This window comes from Giraffa tippelskirchi, chromosome 7 (assembly GCF_054371585.1).
Source record: "Giraffa tippelskirchi isolate mGirTip1 chromosome 7, T2T-mGirTip1v1.2.pri, whole genome shotgun sequence".
Classification (NCBI taxonomy): domain Eukaryota; kingdom Metazoa; phylum Chordata; class Mammalia; order Artiodactyla; family Giraffidae; genus Giraffa; species Giraffa tippelskirchi.
This window is the reverse complement of record NC_137281.1, coordinates 51461670-51483219: the sequence shown is the minus strand read 5'-3', so window position 1 is coordinate 51483219 and position 21550 is coordinate 51461670. Positions and strand designations below refer to the sequence as shown.

The following is a 21550-nucleotide window of genomic DNA, read 5'->3' as shown; positions in this document are numbered from 1 at the left end:
TATTTTAGGCAAGAGTGATTTTTAACTCATTACCTGGATAATTAATGCAGTTATCTAGTTGCCTTTCTGTGCTCAGACTTAATAAGCTCTGAGGATGTGTGGCAGTGGTTTTCTTGACTGAGATAAGAGAATTATTGAGGCTCTCGGGGGAAAGTGTGAGAACTTAGAGGCACAGAGAGTGACCGCACCAGTCAAATGGCCAGATGTGAGATGGGCTCAGCTCTGCTGGGAACCTGGGTGAGATTTCCTTAATCATGGGATGTTTTAAGTATGCCTGAGATGTTAATTTTGCTTATTGGAAAGATGTCCAGAGGTGGGTTGGTGAATGCATGGGCCCACACACAGGTGCTTAGTAACTTATGTGTGCACACTCAGTTGTGTCCAGCTCTGTGCGATCGCATGGACTGTAGCCCTCCAGACTCCTCTGTCCATGGGATTTTCCAGGCAAGAATACTGGAGCAGGTTTCCATTTCCTACTCCAGGGATCTTCCCAACCCTGGGATCGAACCTTTGTCTCCTGCCTTGGCAGGCTGGTTCTTTACCTCAGAGCCACCTGGGAACCCCTTAGTAAGTTACACACAAATAGAAAATGGGACATAGCTAATTCAATCTTGGGTCCCTCAACACCTAGGGGTCAAGTAGACTGGTTGGCTACATCATTTAGTGGCTAAGAGCAGGGGTCAGCAGACTTTTTCTGTGAATACTTTAGTTTTTGTGGGCTGTAGGGTCTCTGTTTAAACTACCCATTTCTGCTGCTTCAGTGTGAAAGCAGCAAAAGGCCATATATAAATGAGCAGATATGCTGTGTTCCAATAAAACTTTATCTGTTAACATTGAAACTTGAATTGCATGTAATTTTCATGGGCCTCAAACTGTTACTTTTCTTTTTCTTTTTTACCAGTTTCAAATGTAAAAACCACTCTTTCCTTGCAAGCCTTACAAAACCAGGTGGTGGGATGAATCTCACCTGTAAGCTATAGCTTGCTGACCCCTGGGTTATAGTCTGCATCATGTAAGACCCACTCCTTCCTTTATTTGCTGCCTGACTTTGGGCACGTTCCCAACTGCTCGGTGCCTCAATTTCCACATCTGCAAAATAGGAATAACAGTAATAGCACCCTGTAAGTTAGAGGGAAGATTAAGAGTTAGCAGAGGTGAAATGCTTAAAATGGTGCCTGGTACATAGCACAACCCTGAGAAATATTAACTGTTGACGTAATCATTTCACATTTATCATCTCACTGAATTCTTCCAACCACATGGTGGGGAAGGTAGTATTAGCATCCCCATTTCCCAGATGAAAAGACTGAGGTATGAGGATGCAAAGTCATTTGTTCAAGGCCAGAGTTAGAACAAGACTTACTTACACAAAGTAGTGGGGACTTATTTTTGACTAACAAAGGAGAAATCTTAAGTTGCTATAAAACTACTTCTGTTTTCTTTGTAATGATGTTCCAAGGATCCCTTCCCCCCACCTCTTCATTCTTCAGCATTTGTCTACAGCTCTCAGAAACTGGCCTTTGGCAAGGGTTACGAGGGGTGGAGAGTGGTTACAAAACAAGCAGGTGATCACAAAGGAGTGATAAATCAAATGACAGCAACAGAGCAGTGGTCACTACTTTTTAAATTTTCCTTCCCATTGTTCTCTTTCTTGGGCACACTGTGGAGTTTACATTTGGGACATCCCCATCAGGTGTGCCAATTGTTAGAGGTTATGGTTGCAAGATGTGCATTTATCCTCTCCGTTACGTGATTCTTTCCTCCCTAATGCACCAAATTAGAAGATTGGCTGATTTCATTTTCCTTAAAAAGTAAAATTTCAGCTTAAATCATAAATGTCTGTGATGTACTTAGCAGCTACGTCAGCTTCTACCTGGCAGCCGTTCTTCCTCATTCCCTCTCTCTCTCTCTCAGAATAATCAGCTCTATTTTGATTTAGAGGTGCATTAGCTCCACTTAGAGCTAAAGATCAACTTTGACTTCTGGGGAAGTTACCTAAAATCTAAATGGTAACAATCCATCCCAGTTAGAGCTTGATATATTCATTTCCTCCCCTCCTTGCTCAGATAATTTATGAAAGGGTAAGAGATCCGAGAAAGTGTCAGAGTGGATTACAGAGGGATTTAAATTACTGGGACAAAAATCACATGTGATTGATAGCTGATAGGTTCTGCCTGTTCCCCTGTGGTCAGTTTCTAAGGTCTTCCTCTCAGAAGACATATGACCTCAACCTACAGAAATCTGCTCACCACATTCCTTTGTAACGGACCCCGCATATCTTTGCCAACTACTGCTGCGGCACGTGGGCAGATCTGTCCACTCTGTGTCATGAACCCCCTCATGCATGGAGAGAGCCCTGTCCCTCTGCAGGGTCAAGCTCCCCTGAAGGAGAGAAAAGTTAGAATCTTCCCCACATATCCCAGCTCCACAACTCATTAACCAAGTCCTTGGAGCAAGTTGCTTAATTCTTTACTGTCTCTGTTCCTCTGTAAAATTGGAGTGCAATGTTAATATCATCCCTCAGGGGCTTATAAGAATTAATATTTGTAAACTACCTAAAATGGTGTTTGATACATAGGAATCACTCCAAAAATGTTTACTGGGATTAAAAATATTAGGTGATAAGAACTGGGAGAGATCAAGTTACTTGCTAACTATAAACCTTCAATGGCATCCCATTTCTTATGAGATAAACCCTAATCTCCTAAATCTGGCTTACAATAAGACCTTACTTAGTTCACCCACTTGGCCTTATTCCACCCATCCATCTCTGTCCCCCAGCTACACAGTCTATCTTTCGGTTGGTTTAGGGCACTGATATGCTGGAGCCAGCTCATACCAGCCTGAGAGTCAACTGTTAGATTTTTCAGGAATTTTGCGAGTTGGTTATTAAATATATCTATCATTAAAATTAAATTATGTAAACTTAAAATTGACTAAGTTATGTTAAAAAGAAGAGCAATAAATGTGCAAAACATCACCTTCTAATTATTTGCATCACATTTTACTCTTATCTATGCTTTTGAGGTTATTTAGGTCTGCTGTAGCCATCTGATGAAATCTATATCAGGACATGTTACGATTACACATCTATTCCCTACCTTTCATTCCATGACATCATATGATGATAGCTTAAAATCACCCATACTGGGTGTAGTTACACCACAAGAATAGACAAACACTACAGCTTATTGTTTGTTGATGATCTAGAATGGCAGTCAGCAAACTTTTTTTCTGTAAAGGGCTAGATCATAAATATCTTAGGTTTTGTGGGCAATAAGCCCTCTGTTACAGTTACTCAACTCTGCAGCCATAAAAAGCAGTCACAGAGAATACATAAACTAATGAGCATGACTGTGTTTCAATAAAACTTTATTTACCAAGGCAGCAAGTTTGTGGTTTGCTGATTTCTAGTCCAGACTTACAAAATATGGAAAAAATGTTCATATTGCCAACTGAATTTTAAAAGTGTGTTGCATCTGGTAGCTATTGTATTTTTTATATCCCCCGCAAAACCAGAAGATATATTCTTCCAACACTTGAAAAGTATTGATTGTATGACTCAGCAAGGAAGCTGCTCACATCGTTGACAGATGACTGAAGTTCTGACTTCTTCATTGTTTTCCCTTCATCTTACTTCAGTTTAGTTCAGTTCAGTCTCTAAGTCATGTCCGACTCTTTGCGACCCCATGGACTGCAGCATGCCAGGCCTCCCTGTCCATCGCCAACTCCTGGAGTTTACTCAAACTAATGTCCATTGAGTGAGTGATGCCATCCAGCCATCTCATCCTCTCTCGTCCCCTTCTCCTCCCGCCTTCTATCTTTCCCAGCATCAGGATCTTTTCAAATGAGTCAGTTCTTTGCATTAGGTGCCCAAAGTATTGGAGTTTCAGCTTCAGCATCGGTCCTTCTGATGAATATTCAGGACTGATTTCCTTTAGGATGGACTGGTTGGATCTCCTTGCAGTCCAAGGGACTCTCAGGAGTCTTCTCCAACACCACAGCTCAAAAGCATCAATTCATCTTACTCAGGTTAGCTTAAATGAAAAAAATCAATCAACACTGATATGGAAACTACACTTGTTCATCAATGGTGACCATAAGTTGGGTACAGATAAAAAAATTTGGCAAAAATCAACAAAAGCATTCTCTGAGACTCAACTGACTATGTGTGGAATTTACAATAGAAATATTGTATATTTTATGATTGTTAATTATGTGTTACTTATCTCAGATCTCAGTAACATTTATAGTAAACTCATACACGCGTGTATACGTACATATGGGTTTTTACAGAGGACCAGCTATCTTTTCTCAGTTAACTTTTATGGGCACTGCTCCGAGGGTGCAGGTTCTTTCAGCCTCTGGGCCTTTGTTGGGTCCTTTCACATGAAGCAGGTCTTTCTTCATCACTTAGCCTATTTAACTCCTACTTATACTTTGGTTTGCAGCTTAAATGTAACTTCTTCAAAAAAGAGTTCCCTGATTCCCCCAAGACTAACTGAGTTCACCCCATTATGCTCATCTTTCCTTGCAATGCTTGCCTTCATTATAGTTACATGATAACTTTTGTGGTGGCTTATTATTTCCTTTCACCAAAGAAATGCAAGTGTCCCCAGGCAGGTACGGCCCATTGTGTATTTGGAGCCTAACACAAGTAGAGCCTACTTTCTACTTTTTCTAGAAAGTAGTGGACCCTCAATATATTTGTAGCTGAGCTGAATTGTCATTTAAAATAATAGGAACTCTGTATTTAAGAGTTTCAGCATCAATTCCCTCCCACTCAAGTTAGGTATAAATTCAGCAAGTTAAGCAATAAATTGCCAAACATTCTGCTGCAACATGTTTGAAATTCAGTTTTGAGGCCCCAGTCAGTGCTAAAATCAATGTCCGATTTCTCCAGGTATAGTAATTATTTCTCATATTGTTATTGACTATCTCTTTAAGTACCAGCCAGGACAAATCTATTTCTCAAGCTGTTGTAAATGATTTGAAGCAGGAAGATGAATGGAATGGAACGAGGGTTGTTTAAAAGATTGCTCCCCCTTCAACACTGGTCAAGAAACGAATGACTAGTGGCCACCGACCCATCCCAGGTGAAAGCTAGGATCATTTTCCAACCCATTCGTTAGTGACCTCAACCATCTAAGTGCTGGTTTCCAAATCCTTATTTTTATCCTGACCAACAGTGCATATTCTCAGACACACTGGGAATCTGTTGCTTGCTTTGGGTTTCTGGTTTCTTGAAGACCTGTGTCAGGTGTCTGAGGAGCTAGGAGTCTGGAACCCTATTGTGGAGGACAAGTCTTGTTGGGAGCCAGAGGGAGCTCTCATATGGTATTTAAATTCAAGTTTTAGGGTCCCAGCAAGAGTGATGGAGGTGAGGCTCTTGTAAGCATGAGACCCTATGTTGAGTGTGTCTCATTATCATGATCATATAATATGTTCAGTGTTATATGTCCATCTTACAACTGAGAAAAAGGACACATAGTGAGGTCATATATATGCAGAGGGTCACATAGCTAGTAGGTAACTGAACTGGGGTTTAAAACTCAGGAGGTCTCACTGAGGGGCTTGCGCTTTTAATCACCTCTCTCTACTGGGATAGAGAAGGTCAAAGGAACCTCACAGGATATGAAGAGAACAAACACACACACAAACACACAAAATGAAAACTGGAGTAAATGTTGAATTACCTGAACGTTCATTCATTTATTCAATTATTCAGCAAACATTTATTTAGCAGCTGTTTTATGATAGTCACTCTGTTAAGTGCCTCAAAACAGACAAAATCTCAACCTTAATTAAGCTTACTTCCTTAGTAGGAAAAGACGGAGGGTAAACAAAGCAATAAGTAAAATCAGCATTCCAGATACCAATAAGTGCTATGAAGAAAATAAGGCAAGGAGGAGAAACGAGCAATGTTGGGAGCTGAAATCACAAAGGTGTGGTCCGAGAGGGAAAAATTTGAATCAGGACCTGAATCAGGAGGTGAGGGAGCCAGCCATGTTACTATTGAGGGCAGAGGTCAGCAACCACAGCCTACAGGCCAAAGGCAGCTCGTCACCTATTTTCATAAACAAAGTCTACTGGAGTAAAGACAGGCCCATTCATTTATGTGCTATCTGTGGCTGTTCTGTACTAAAATGGCAGAGTTCAGTAGTTGCAACAGAGATTTTTGTGGCCTACAAAGACTGATGTATTTGTAATTTGGCCTTTACAGAAAATTGTCTACCTCTGGTCAAGGGGAGAGTGTTCCAGGCAGGGGGAACAAACAGCAAATGAGTGTCTCATGATATGAAGGTGCTTGATGTGCTTGAAGAGGCTGGTGTGGCTGGAGCTGTGTGATCAGGGGGTGAGTGGGAGGAGATGAAGTTAGGGTGGTTGTGGGACACACCCTGTGGGGTCTCCTGGGCCACTGTAAAGCCTCTGAAGACAGTGGGAGGAGAGAGCGGGTTCTCTGTACGGGAGAGTCACACTTAGAGGTACCAGGATGATTCGGGCTGTTTGTGATCCATGAGCTGTCACAGGCTGGGGAAGCAACATGCAGGATGTTTCTGACTCCTTGGGATCAACTCCTGTGGAAAGGAGGGGCAGGAGGCAGGAGTGGGCAGAGAGAGGAGTTGAGTCATGATGCAGCCCAATGACAGCCTTATCCCTTCACATAGCCACTCAATATATTAACTTCAATTCTGTCAGTTTCAGAATTGTCTCCATTTGGTCTGAGATGTCCAGGACTATATTTTCCAGTGTTGATCAGTCATTGAAAGGAGGTCTTTTAACGGCAGTGACAATGACCCTGAAGAAGTGTGGACACCCCCTGAGTGGCTGACAGCTGAGGAATGTTTGCTGACTATGCTCCCAGGAGCTGGGGAAATGGGTCCTCCACTGAAGTAGGATGTGATGGTACATTGTCGCGTCCACCACACAGAGGCTTGGGGAGCAAGAGATAAAGCCAGATGAGTCAATAGGCTACTCAATAATCTAATTGAGAGATGAAGGTGGTTTGAGCCAGGTGAACAGTTGGCAAATGCTAAATATCCTTAATGTTAGAGCCTTCATGTGTTCTTCATGTCCTAAGGTCATCTCAGAGGAGCACAATAAAGGGGAGTAAGCAAAAGTTTTGATGACAAGTCATAAAGTCTCCAAATCCATTGATTATTGTTTGTAGATGGTCTTTGGTTCAGTTTAACCTGGAATCATCTTTTTCCAAGGTGTGTCAACAAAATGCGACATAATCACCAATGCTTCAATGACTTCCATCAGAATAGAACCTGTTGTGGGAGACAGGGTGTGTAAGTATTCATCACATGGCCCGGTCTGTCCCAGCAGTGACTGTACTATTCCTTGACTAGCCAGCAAGAGTGTTGTACTGCTAACTTTGGCACAAAACAGTGAAGTTACTTATGCATCTTCATGGCATGGGGTATTGCCTTGGATTTGAGATTCTGCTATGGCTACATGAGTGGGCAAAATCAAGAAACTGTATTCCACAATTTATCTTCAATCTGACAAAGAACACTGTCTGTAATAGGAAGAATAAGCTTGTAGATTTTAGCACATTTATTACAGCATGATGTGCTTTGACATGGTGTCTATGAGCTAGGTGGGGTGAAATGGAAGGTATAAATGGATTCCAATTTCATTATCCCACTGTGATCTGGGGAAAGCTGATACCAAAATGTTGCCACCCAATAAAGCACTTTATCAAATTCCCTCCCTGGCTGAGCAGCATGGTTCTGCCAAAGAGAGTTATCTGCTGGGTAAACTGTTCAGCAAGTTGCGTTTTTTTAACGCAAGTGCCCAGTCAGCCATTGGTGTCTAACGGGCTTTGCTTACAGTGTACGTGGCTGACTATTTACACGAGATTAACAACATGAGAAAGAAGCAGATTCTATGCTCTCTAGCCTGATTTAGAGGCTTCTCTGCTCATTGAATTCAGCCTTGCTGGTCAGACTAGCCCTGGAAAACCTACAGAAGTAAAGAGAGCCTGTGGGAATTATTCATGAAAAACCTGAAATGCTTAGGAATTTAATTCCCCCGAGTGTCTAAACTAGTCCACAAGCCCCACTGTGGTTTTGCTTGCTGCTGCTGCTGCTAAGTCGCTTCAGTCATGTCCGACTCTGTGCGACCCCATAGACGGCAGCCCACCAGGCTCCGCCGTCCCTGGGATTCTCCAGGCAAGAATACTGGAGTGGGTTGCCATTTCCTTCTCCAATGCATTAAAGTGAAAAATGAAAGTGAAGTCGCTCAGTCGTGTCCGACTCTTAGCGACTCCATGGACTGTGGCCTACCAGGCTCCTCCGTCCATGGGATTTTCCAGGCAAGAGTACTGGAGTGGGGTGCCATTACCTTCTTCAGTGGTTTTGCTTAGGGGCTGATAAAAACCTTGAAAGCACTTGTTGACTTGTTTTTCTCTCTTTAGACTGAAAGACAGGTGGAGGAACACCCAGGGTGTAATGGGCACACAGGCAGGTGATTCACTCCACCTTGGAGATTAGAGAAAGTTTCCTGGAAGAAACAGTGCCTGAGTTTACACCAGAAAGACAAATGAAGATAGGGAAGAACCTCTTAAAGGTTGGGACTGTGTCAGTCAATGGTTCTGTAAAAGTTTGCTGAGGGTCTATCATGCCTCAAGCACCATGGTAGGCTCTATACACCCGTGAACAAGTTATAGTTCTTTTTCCATTGAGCTAATGGTTTAAATGAACAGAATATTGCAACACACTGTTCCATGTGTAGAAGTCCAGGTCTTGTTCTGCAATATATCTGGTGCATGGTATATAGTAAGAACCCACTAATCATTTGCTGTTTAAGTTCATTGTGTCATAATATCTTTCTCTCTCTCCCCACTTGCTCATTGACTTTATTTCAAATCTTGTTTGATTGATCCTCTACCAATATTGTCATTTTTCTCAAAATTTCTATCAATAAACTTTTAGAAAAATTAGGCTACATAGTCACTATCTCTACCTCTTTATGACACGTTTACTCTCTTGCCCCTTTATTCTTTCAAGCAATTTGATATGATCACTCCCCATATCACTTTAAGGAAAGGACTCTCTGGATGGTCATCCCAGACCTCCATGCTGCCTGGTCCCGTGGCCTCTTTCGGTTTTCTTCCTCCTCACTCTCTTCATTGTGTTGTAGTTACTGGCCACTCTTCCCTTACTTCTCGGATGTAGCATAATATTGGCTCTTTTTCCTCCTCTCTGAATATTCTTTCTCTGCCTCCCTTCATTCCTTTACTTCTTCCCAACAACTCAGTGAATCAAAAAATCTAACTTTTTATACCTTCTCCATTAGCATTTTTTTCAGGTATCCTATCATAATTTCATTTAAGAGCTAATGCCTAATCTCTGTATACATTCCTGAAACTCTAGAATACAGTTTTACCTGTGTGCTGGGTATCTGGATATCGTAAAGGTATACAAACTCATCATGTCAGAAACCAAACTAATTCTGACTTACTAACTTTGTTTAACACTAGGGCCGCTCACTTAATCATCCGGGCTGAAGACCAAGGGTTAATGTGGAGCTTTCTCCTACTCCTCCTCCTTTGCTGCCCTCCAGATTGACTCAGTGGCCATATCCTGTCCATTCATCCATCTCTTTATCTCTGTTGCCTTTCCATGCCATTTCCTTTTCACTCCCCTCATTGATGATACCACAGGGTCTGTGTCATCTCCCACTGGACAAAAGAAATCTAACCACAGAAATATGTTCCTTATTGTGGAAGGGAGGGGTTTTGATTCTTGAGCTCTGTCCCAGACACAGAGATTTAACCCTGCAGAGTCTGCTCTGGGTTTTACAGAGAGCACTTTCTCAACACTTAATTCTCCTTTTCTTCCTCCATGACCTTTAAGTTTGTTTGTTGTTTGTTTACTACACTCCTTTTTCTCTTTTTAAACAGCTTTACTGAAGTATAGTTGATATACTTAATTTGATGAGTTTGGGCACAGGCATATATCCATGAAACTGTCACCATGAACAAGGTAATAAACATTCATCACCTCCAAAAGTTTCCTTATGGCCCCGTTTTTTGAGGGCGAGAGCACAGCACAAAATCTAGCCTAAGTTTTTAAGTGCACAATGTAATAAGCTTTAATTTTTTCACTAATTTTAAAGAGATTACCAAGTAAGTTTACAAAAGTATGAAATGATTTGAGCCTACTTAGACTCCCTGTTGGAGTGATGAAAAGATTTGACTTATTTATTTTAAAAAATATTAGAAGAGGAAGTGCTACTTTAAGATAATGGAAGGCATAGGTATTTATCTCTGATTATTTATAATAATTTAAATCTTGGTTCAACCATATTTTAAAGAACACCTTGCCTGTGCAAAAGAAAAGGAAAATGTGGTGACGTTCAGACTTTTGTCAGCCTGTTCAAAATATTAACAAGTTAAAAAGAACAGTTGGTTCTGAATTGTGAGCTAAATATATGCCACCTGTAATATTTGTCTAAATAGTGTACATTCAGAATGGAATATTGTTTAATCTCTTTTAACTTGCAAAAAATCTTTCTTTTTTCTGAAAAGACACTTGAACTTTCGGTGTTGGCTACATATGAAAATATGTCAAATACCCAGATTCTACATCTTTAGATATTCAAAACTAATTATTCCTTAATTTGCATGTGAAAGCAAATTACAATCTAATAGACCATTTCCCTAGCAAACCTTTCTTTAGCTTAATGAGCAGAATGAGGAAGCCTATTACGACCTGATTAAAAAGTCTCCATGTGATGCAATGGGTTGCTGCTTACATATAACATTATCAGAAGGGAGACAACAAAGATATGAGTGCTTTTATTGACAACAGGGAGCTGAGCTCATGCCTGTCCATTTAGTATTTTACTTTAATTCATGTCAGCCCAGAAGGATCAATAGTCATTTGGTGTCTTATGTATTACATGTTGGTACTTTAATTCTGGATGAAAATTCATCAGCAACTTCCAGTTGATGAGATGACCATCTCGAATTGGAAGGACTAGGCTACATTTAATCATTACAAATGTCCAGTTGTATTATCCCACTTTCCAGATAATGCATGGAGTGTTAACCCAACCCAAGTTCTTTTGTTGTTCAGTCACTAAGTCATGTCCGACTCTTTGCGAGCCCATGGACTGCAGCATGCCAGGCTTCCCTGTTGGCCAGTATCTTAAATTAAAGGAGTGGAATATGCCAGTGTATCATTTAGCTGTTGCCATATAATGCTGTAGAACAAGCCATGCTAAAACTCAGTGATTTACACACTGTAGGTCAGTCTGGGGACTGGCTGCTCTAGGCTGGGCTCAGCTGGACTGGCTCCAGCTTTCGGGTTTCATTCAGGTCTGCCCCATGTGTATTCATTTTCTGGGAACACTGGGCTGCCTGGGGCATAGATTTTCCTGGTGGAGATCGAAAGATCCCAAACTGACATGTAGACACACAGGATACTTCTTGAAATCTAGGCGGAAATGGTCACATGGTCACTTCTACCCGCTGGCCAAAGCAAGTCATTTGGGAAAAGTAATGCATTCTGTCACAGCTATTGTGCATTGGGATTTTTTTTAAAAAGGAATGGTTATTCAAAAGGGGTTACCTCTTCTTCATGCCTACATTTTTAAAGTAAATATGTTGCTCTACATTGAATGGATCAAGCTAAAATTACCTCACAATTGCCCTTTACCTGATTCTCTCTTTCTCATTCTCTAAATGATTCCATGTCTTCCTTTCTATCCACTTTCTAAAATATAAAACTTACCATATCCATTTTCTGCTCAGAAAAAAAAAGTTATTGAATCCCTGTTTTCCACCGATAGAGCTCAAATCCTTGGCTGGCTTCAAAATATCCTTCACAATATATTGACTGTCTCCTTTATCAGGCTCTGTTGGATACTCTCTTTTCTTTCTTCCATCTCTGTGAATTCATATTCATTTGTCAGAGCCCAGCTGAAACTTTACAGCTTCTGCGTACCCTTCACTCATTCCCTGGAGAGTTTTCTGCTTCCTCATCTGTGGTTTCCTAGCATGTTAGAGATATGTCAACATGGCACTTATAATAATACATTGGAAGTGGTCATTCACATGTGTATTTTTCTACTAGACTGTGAAATCTTGAAGATAGGGTCCATGTCGTCTTAATTTTCTATCCTTAGCACTTCTCTCTATGCCTGTAACATGGTAGATTTCAGATAAGGTGGATTGATTGAATTAAAGGAGTTTTCTTTTTTTTTTTTTTTTTACATGTGTTCCCCTTCCTGGACCCCCCACCCACCTCCCTCCCCATCCCATCCCTCTGGGTCATCCCATTGTCCCGGCCCTGAGCCCTTGTCTCATGCATCGAACATGGAATGGTGTTCTGTTTCACATATGATAATATACATGTTTCAATGCTATTCTCCCAGAACGTCCCACCCTCACCTTCTCCTTCAGAGTCCATAAAATTGTTCTATGCATCTGTGTCTCTTATTCTGTCTTGCATATAGGGTTATCGTTACCATCTTTCAAATTCCATATATATGCATTAGTATACTGTATTGTTGTTTTTCTTTCTGGCTTACTTCACTCTGTATAATGGGCTCCAGTTTCATCCATCTCAGTAGAACTGATTCAAATGTATTTTTTTTAATGGCTGAGTAATATTCCATTGTGTATATGTACCACAGCTTCCTTATCCATTCGTCTGCTGATGGACATCTAGGTTGCTTCCATGTCCTGGCTATTGTAAACAGTGCTGCGATGAACATTGGGGTACACGTGTCTCTTTCAATTCTGGTTTCCTCGGTGTGTATGCCCAGCAGTGGGATTGCTGGGTCATATGGCAGTTCTATTCCCAGTTTTTTAAGGAATCTCCACACTGTTCTCCATAGTGGCTGTACTAGTTTGCATTCCCACCAACAGTGTAAGAGGGTTCCCTTTTCTCCACACCCTTTCCAGCATTTATTGCTTGTAGACTTTTGGATAGCATCCATTCTGACTGGTGTGAAATGATACCTCATTGTGGTTTTGATTTGCATTTCTCTAATAATGAGTGATGTTGAGCATCTTTTCATGTGTTTGTTAACCATCTGTATTTCTTCTTTGGAGAAATGTCTGTTTAGTTCTTTGGCCCATTTTTTGATTGGGTTGTTTATTTTTCTGGAATTCAGCTGCAGGAGTTGCTTGTATATTTTTGAGATTAATTGTTTGTCTGTTGCTTCGTTTGCTATTATTTTCTCCCATTCTGAAGGCTGTCTTTTCACCTTGCTTATAGTTTCCTTTGTTGTGCAAAAGCTTTTAATTTTAATTAGGTCCCATTTGTTTATTTTTGCTTTTATTTCCAATATTCTGGGAGGTGGGTCATGGAGGATCCTGCTGTGATTTATGTCGGAGAGTGTTTTGCCTATGTTTTCCTCTAGGAGTTTTATAGTTTCTGGTCTTACGTTTAGATCTTTAATCCATTTTGAGTTGTTTTTTTTTTTTTTTAATTCTATTGAGGGAATTTTCTTCTATATTTTTAAAACATTTCTTATACTTTAAGCTTTTTTTTTTTTACACCTCTATTGAGACATAATCATATGATAGGTGGCATACATGGAAAAAATAACATTTGAACAATTTTGACATATGTTGAGAAACCATCACCACAATCAAGATAATAAACACATCCACTGCCTCCCAACAGTTTCCTTGTGCCCCTTCAGAATCCTGCCCCTCTGCATCTGCCCATTACCCCTACTATAATTTTCATTTTTAGGAAATTTCATTTTAAAGGAGTTTTTTTTAAATGACTTTTTTTAAGAAGTAAAAATGGCCATAGCACAAGTAGATATGTTCAGTCTTACTAATAATTAAATGAACTATAAAGGAACAAACCAAAGTTGCAGAAGATGCCATTTTTATTTTTCAAATTGGTGGTTATGTTTTTAAAAGCTAAAACATAGTTTGTAAGGATATGGATATCTGGAATTCCTTATGAGAGTTTTAAAGACAACTTTTTAGAGATTTTTATTATGTTTCAAAATACTTAACAATATTCATAGGTGTTTACTCAAAATAGACTTCAAATAATGTATCAAATGGAAATAGAGATGTGAAAAAATTTAATATGGAGTCATTGATTGTGGCATCATTTATAATAGGGAAAGATAAAATATTCTAAATTTATAATAATATGAGATGGATTAGATAAATCATGGTGTACATATAACACTGGCCTAGAAAATCTGCAATTATTAAGAGAGATAGTTAATAAAATGGGATAAATGTTTACTACAGATTTTCTGATAGATAAATTAGGTTATAAAATAGCATACAGAATATATTATATGATGCCAATTTTGTTAAATATAATGGGGTATTGATATTTGCATCCTATCTGAACAGAAAAGTGAACTTGAAGGAAATATAGCTAAATATTAACAGTGGTTACATCTAGGTGTTGTAATCACAGGGTGATCTTGATTTATTTTTGTGCTTTTGTCCAAGTTTCCAAATTTTCCATAAAGAGCATATATAACATTTATAGTAAGTGAAAAGATCTAAAAATATTATTCTTAACATATAATTATGATACAGTAACTTGTATTGTTAAGTGGGCTTGTGAGAACTGCAAATTATTGATTATACATAACACTTTACTTTATATGTGAGTTGTGCTACTTTTGAGCCTTTACTCTTGTTTATTTTTAGAATAGCTTTCATTTTTCTTCTGTAATTAAATAAGAACTGAAATGAATTTTCTGAATAGAATCATTCTTAATAGAAATGCAAAATCTTGTTCTCTCTAATGTAATTGTACCTCAGTGAAAGTAACTGCAACAAGGACTATAAAGGGAGATAAAGTAGGAATATGATGTATAATTTCCCTTTGCATAATTGTAACTCTGAAGAACGCATGCTCTCGGCAGAAAGGTAATTTAAATTGTATCACAACAAATGCCATATTTTAAAATAGAAACTATCCATCATGCACTGAGTAAAGCTGGTAGCAACGTATAAGTCTCAAGGATATGCTGAAAATTCCTCCATGAGTCCATTAAAAATAAATTGGTTGGTTTAATTCTAGCACACGCTGAAATAAAGTCTAAGTGACATAATATAATTTTTAACTGCATAAAATTACTAATTGTGCATTTAGGGAAAAAATGATATAAGATAACTATAAACATTGCAAGTTTTTTATTATAGAAATATTGAGACCTTTGCCATGTAAATAGAATAGTATAATAAACTCCATGTATCCATCATGGGCACTATTCTTTTTTTGGCACCATCTCTCTTTGGAGCATAATTTTTAAAATCTGAAACAATACTGAATACCTACTTTTTGGCTTCATCTTATGGGAAAAACTAGTTTTGAACAAAAATGAACATTTTAATGGTTGTAGACTACAGATATTCCTTCCTTCTGTTGGGGTTATGTCCTGATAAACCCATCATAAATTGAGAATATCATAAGTTGGTAACACATTTAATCCACCTAACCTACCTAACATCATGGCTTCCCAGTTGGCTCAGTGGTAAAAAATCTGCCTGCCAAGCAGGAGACACAGGTTCGATCCTGGGTCGGCAAGATCCCCTGGAGAAGGAAATGACAACCTACTCCAGTATTCTTGCCTGGGAAAACCAATGGACAAAGGAGACTGGCAGGCTACTGTCCACAGAGTTGCAAAGAATCAGACACGACTTAGCAAGTAAACAACAGCAATCTAACATCATAGCTTAGCCCAGCCCACCTTAAATGTGCTTAGAACACCTACATAGAATACTTCAAAAATATATCAACTATCCAAACTATGTAAACTAGATTTTTTATAGAACAATTTGAAATTGTTATTTTGATTGACTGCTTTCTTTATCAAGCATATTTTAGGCACCTATTTTAAGACAGGTGTTGTCTTAGAATGAGATGAGATGGTGAAAGAGATGGCTAAGGAAACCCACCTTTAAAGCACAAAGTTTTCTCACTCTTTCCTACTGGAGAGAGAAGAGAAGCCTTTCGCTGAGAAAGTTTTGAGTCTAGCTTCCTTCCCTGTGCTTGTGCAGGCCCTTTCTCCACGCAGCTCAGCTAGCAGAGTTAGGACGGTGCCTTCTCCCAGTTTGTCTCAAGAATCCCTCGTCATTTCCTCGAGAAGAGAAGCAAATACACGGTTGAAACAATTCTCCAGGGCAAAGCAAAAGAATGACTGTGACATGAGCAATTATAGTAAACACTGAAAACCGGTGTCTATCTGGGCTTTAATGTTCTCCCCCTTGTAGTAATTTTTCACAGGTTCGACTTCCTGCACTCCAGAGGGAATGAGCCCAACTGTGTCTTATCTGTGGGCCGCAGGAGCTTGAGCCGCAGATAGCTTCCCCTGGTTCCTAGTGATTTTTTGAAACTCAGGAGGGGATTTTGTAAACCCAGTTGGTCCAGTTGCTCTGTCTATGCATCACCCCTCTCTCTTTTCAGACATAAATCTCCAGGCTGGCTTCAGGTTACCAGGTCCTTTCTTCCCTCAACTGCCCAGCCAGCCCCCTAACCTGCAAGCTCCAAGGAGGAACTATACAGGGTAGAAACACACCTGCAACAGAGACAGAGATCTCCTTTTCCCACAATTGCTGGATTAAAAAGTAGTAGCAGTGATGTTTTGACTGCTTACCTTGTGCTTTGCTCTGCCATGACTGTTATATACACATTATCTCATATAAGCCTCACCACCTATTTCATGGACTAGGTACATTTTATCTTTGAAGTGTGGAGAGGAAAATGGGACAGATAACTTTGATTACTTGCACGAATTGCAGAGCCTGTAAAATGGCGGTTTGGCAGAGATGCTCAGTTGAGTCACTCTAGTACCAGAACTTGTGTCCACCAACAGCGCTGCATCTCCCAAGACAAAAAAATAGCCATGGAGCTCACAGGCAGCATCCATGGAGTCATTCTTTTCTTGTGTAGAAAGAGTGGTGAATTTTGAAACGCCCTATTTGTGGCAAAAATGCAGTCTAGTGGCAGAGCTACGAACAGTGAGAGCCCAGATTCAAACTTGGATTCTCTAACTTTACAGTCCACACCTTAAACCACCACACTTTAAAAGCTCGCTAAAAGAAAAGGGTGTGGTTTTCTCTGGAAGTCAGGTGGATGAGATGATGCCCTTCCAAAGACAGCAGCTTTGATTCATAAGGGTTTGGGTAGAAAGTCAAGCTTCTGTGACATTTCCTGCCTTAACAATTATTAAATAAAGATAAGATGTATAGCTCTGGACTGATTTTGATTTTTTGAAAGTGATTTTTCTCTGTTAATAAAGTCCCATGAAGTCAGTAATAAAGGCATTACTGAAAGTCTGAAAAAGAAAATAGAAGCTAAGACCATCTATAATCCTACCATTTTGACAAAACTATATTTTTGTGTATTTCTCTGCTTGGTCTTTCCTTCAAATCTGAATCACCACTTTGCTGGGTGAAGTATTCCTAGTTGCTGGTTTTTGTGTTTTTTTTTTCCCTTTCATCACTTTGATTAAGTTGTGCCAATACTTTCTGGCCTGAAAAGTTCCTGCTGAAAAGTTAACTGAACATGTTATTGAAGTTCCCTTGTAGGGTAACTAGTTGCTTTTCTCTTGCTGCTTTTAAGAGTTTATCTTTAATTTTTGCTGTATTAATTACACTTTGTCTTGGTGGGGCTTTCAGCATCATAACTGGGGCTCTGCTAAAGCCCTTGATACTTCTCCCTGGTGTGACGTACAAGTACCAAGAGAAAATACTGGATCCACAAACCCCAAAGGAAATTAGTCTCATTACTGCACTAAATTTGTGTTCCCATCCAGAAGAGGGCTTCAGCTGCAATTGCACATGGCAGCTAATTTACTAAACAGGATGTGTTTTGCTTGGTATCGGCTTTTATTCTGACTTCTGGAACAAGATGATCACCTGTGTCCTTAATTGCATGTGCAATGTGACAGTCAAAATGGGCCTTGAGTAATCTCTTGGCACTGTCATCAGCAGAGAGGAAATTCTTCCCTGAGCTGAGCTTTGATTCCATGTGACAGATACCAGAGATTTTCTTCTTTTTTTTTTCTTTTTGGACTGTGACCTCAATATGAGTCAGCAATGTGATGTGTCTATAAAAAGAGAAGAGAGAGGGGGAGAGTGAGAGAGGAAAGTGGGGAGAGATACTACTCAATACTCGGTAGTGGCATATCATGTGAAAGTGAGGCATGTTAGCCGCCGTGCTTGTCAGAATCCACCTAGAGAATTGGGCATATCTATTATAGAAGCCTAAGTGTAAGAATGATTCTCTATACAGGGACAAAATGGTAGGAGACCTGCATGCTAGACTTCAATTACATTTGTGTTTGCTGAGCATCCTCTCCTTTCTACCACTGATGATTTTAAGCAATTCTACTTGAACTTTCAGATATGTGCCTCTGTTGTTCCAACAGGTATCTATAGAAACCCAGCCAATCAGATCTCCAATTGTCTGGCCTAGGTGATTGGTCTAAAGACACATGTTTGACCCACATAGGGCAACTAAGAGTACTTTGGGGGAAGTAATTTGAAAGTTGCTGAATATCAGCCATTTACACTCCTCTGAAATAATTAGTTCCAAAGGCTAAGTGTGCCTGAAACTATGGGGTTCAACTTTCCTCCACATGGATGCAGTGAGTTGAATTTAAAAGCCCAACAGAGACAAGAAATGGAGAATGAAAGAGAGAGAGAGAGAAGTGAAAAGGAAGTCAAGAGAGAGATCTGATAGAGTTATTTAAGTTCCTGGATCCAGGTGTACCAAAAGTTCACACCTGAGACTTCCCAGTTACATGCACCAGTACATTCTCTATTTGTTTAAACACAGCCAAGTTCACTTTACCTTTAGAGAGGCTTAACTTATGAAGCCTGCAAATCCCACGTATGAGGAGTTGTTTAAAGACAGAGGCGACCTTTGCTGAGAAAACAATGAGGCTTGATGGTGACAGGGATGGATCAGGAAGACTCACTTCAAGTGTGTCCAGATTTACAATGTGTGGAAGAAGGTGTTCACATGTTCTTGTCATTCTGGGAGCAGGACTAGGAATAGTCATGTAAATGGATGAGGAAGTATGGCAACAATGGTAAGGCAGACACACAGATGTTAGCCTGGTGGAACCCAGGTGGAACCTAATTCTGCCACTTTCAAACCTTGCTCCAGTCAGTCAACTTTGCAGACTCAATTTCCTCATTTATGCAATGATTATGATACTCCCTGTCCCCCTTATCTCTCTGTGTCAAGTGGAAATGACATAATATATATTTATTGAGTACCTACTTTGTGTCAGGTACTATAATAGGCATTAAGGACCCAGGGCTGAACAAGGAAGACAAAATCTGTGTCTTCATAGGGCTTAGCGTCTGTAGCTGGTGGTGGTGAAATGGATTATTAATGAACGCTTCAGTCACGTGTGAATGTAGAATTATCACCATGATGGAGGGGAAAGAGAAGTGTGGAGGCTGTGATAGCCTGTGGAGGGGCAGCTGACCAGTCAGGGGACACAGAAAAGGAGGTCATGCCTAAGCTGGTGGTACCTGAAGAATCTAGAGGAGTTTAAGGGGTCAGGGAAATGTTCTTGGCAAAGAGAGCAACATGTGCTGATTTGCTGTGAAATGAAGGGATTAAAAAAGAAAAGGAAGCCAGAGTGGGCTGGGTTGGAGTTCCCAGAGGGAGCGTGGTATAAATCAGGTTAGAGGGGTAGGTGTGAAACAGACCATGCAGCTTGCTGGAGGCCAAACAAGGGGGTGTTTTTGTCCAGTTAAAGGGAAATGGAGAGCCAAATGAGAGATTAAGGATAGGCATGTTGGCAACATTCCTGTGGCTGGTGGACTATGGGTTGAAGGGGGACTAAAATGGATGTGAGGATACACATTATTCAAGAACTATTTATAAAATTACACTGAAAAAGCACAAATGCTCTACCAATGCATCAACAGCACCATGGTGATGATGATAAATTATTGTTGTTGTTTAGTCGCTAAGTCATGTCCGACTCCTTTGCGACCCCATGGACTGTAGCCCGCCAGTTTCCTCTGTCCATGGAATTCTCCAGACAAGAATACTGGGGTGGGTTGCCATTTCCTACTCCATGGCATTTTCCCAGCCCAGAGATTGAACCTGAGTCTCCTACATTGGCAGGCAAGGCCTTTACCATTGAGCCACAAGGGAAGCCCTGATAAATAGCTACCTCTAAACTGAGAACTTTCTGTATAATAATATCTGCTCCTCAAAACAATACAATCTGTTATTAAGACTGTTCCATAGAGTCAAAAACTCAACATCAGTTTGCAGCTTGCTTAAAGTCATGTATGAAGTGGAGGAACTGAGATGAGAACCTGAGTTTATGCAATTATTGTAAGTAGGTGTCTCTACACCTGATATCTCATTACATTGTGTCCATACCCTCCTTAACCTTCTAAAACTTAATATATTTTAATGATTTGCAGAGTCCGCTATACCACACCTTGACAAGAGCATTTGTTTCTTCCATCCCTCCATCCCACTGTTGCTTCCTTTCCTTCTTTTCTCTATCCTTCCCTTCTTTCCCCCTTTCTTTCCTCCCTGTGATTTTCACCATCACCTAAGATACACCAAATGCATCAGAGGTGCTCAGTGGTGTATTTCCCAATGGCTGACTGAAAGAATTAATGTATGCTGAAGTAAGGGCTCCCTGTCCCTCGAAATATGGAGCTCAAGGCCAGCAGGTTTCTGTTTAGGCATTCCAGGGAAAGTCCCTGGGTTCACTCAAAGATCAGATTGAGAATCCTCAAGGACCCTTTATAACAAAGAGTTAACCGCCTGTCATCCTCAATACCTGCGTGTACTTTCTGGAGGACAGAGGCTGAGTTGAGTGAATGGAGATCATCTCCAAGACAGTGCTACTCTGGAAGGGGGGGTGGGGGGGCGTGGGGAGCAGAAAACAGAGATCAGGAAGCAGATGGTTGTGGAGCAAGAAGAGTGCCTGTGGCCAGAAACAAGAATATCATTATTGCAGAATGAGGAAACAAGCCAGGTACTGATCTAAATGAGCGGAGGTTTCCTGAACCTTCAGGAAAGATGACTAGTCCTTAAGAGAGCTGGGCCTGAACGTGTGTCTCAACCAGCCTCTGTCTTTATCAGGTGGATCACTGCTCGTTTTCTGTTTTTTGGGGAGCTTATGGGTTATTTCTCCTGTGGGCCCATGTGAGAGGCCTTCCTCCCCTTGCTCCCCCTCCTCAGGTCTGAGTGTTGCTAGACTAGCTCTCTGGCACACGAATAATAAGGGTCCAAGGACTCCCCCGAAAGCTGAGCTCAGCACTGCTTACAGTTCTCTTAAGAAGGCTTTCAGATGGGGAAAAAAGGCCTCAACCATCACGACTTCTGTTTTTTTGATAAGGAAAAGGGGACAATATCTGAAAGAATGCTCTCAACCGATCAGGGTTGAACAGAACAGCAAGGAGAAATTCCCTGAGTCCACTTGGAGCTTGTTAACATTGAGAATTGCAAGAGATTGCCTTAAGCTGGTTCCTTTTCCCAAAAGCATAGGGAGATTTGATTTCCACTTTTCCGTTATGGTTGAGTACATCCTTTCGGCAAATACTTAC

The 21550-nt window shown here is 40.4% G+C and overlaps 1 protein-coding gene across 4 annotated transcripts in view; it reads left to right on the top strand.

Annotated features, from left to right (window-relative positions):
• Positions 1-21550, top strand: part of CDH13 (cadherin 13) — a 1025542-nt gene that overhangs the window by 85200 nt on the left and 918792 nt on the right. Inside the window, exon 2 of one of the 4 annotated variants that reach the window (XM_081514132.1) lies at positions 7215-7291. The exons of 2 other annotated variants lie outside the window; for them this stretch is intronic. In XM_081514132.1, coding sequence (XP_081370258.1) covers positions 7253-7291 — 39 coding nt within the window. In that variant the 5' untranslated portion in view covers positions 7215-7252. Of the gene's footprint in view, positions 1-7214; positions 7296-21550 lie in introns of all 4 variants that reach the window. One more of the 4 variants, XM_081514133.1, reaches the window with a different exon arrangement.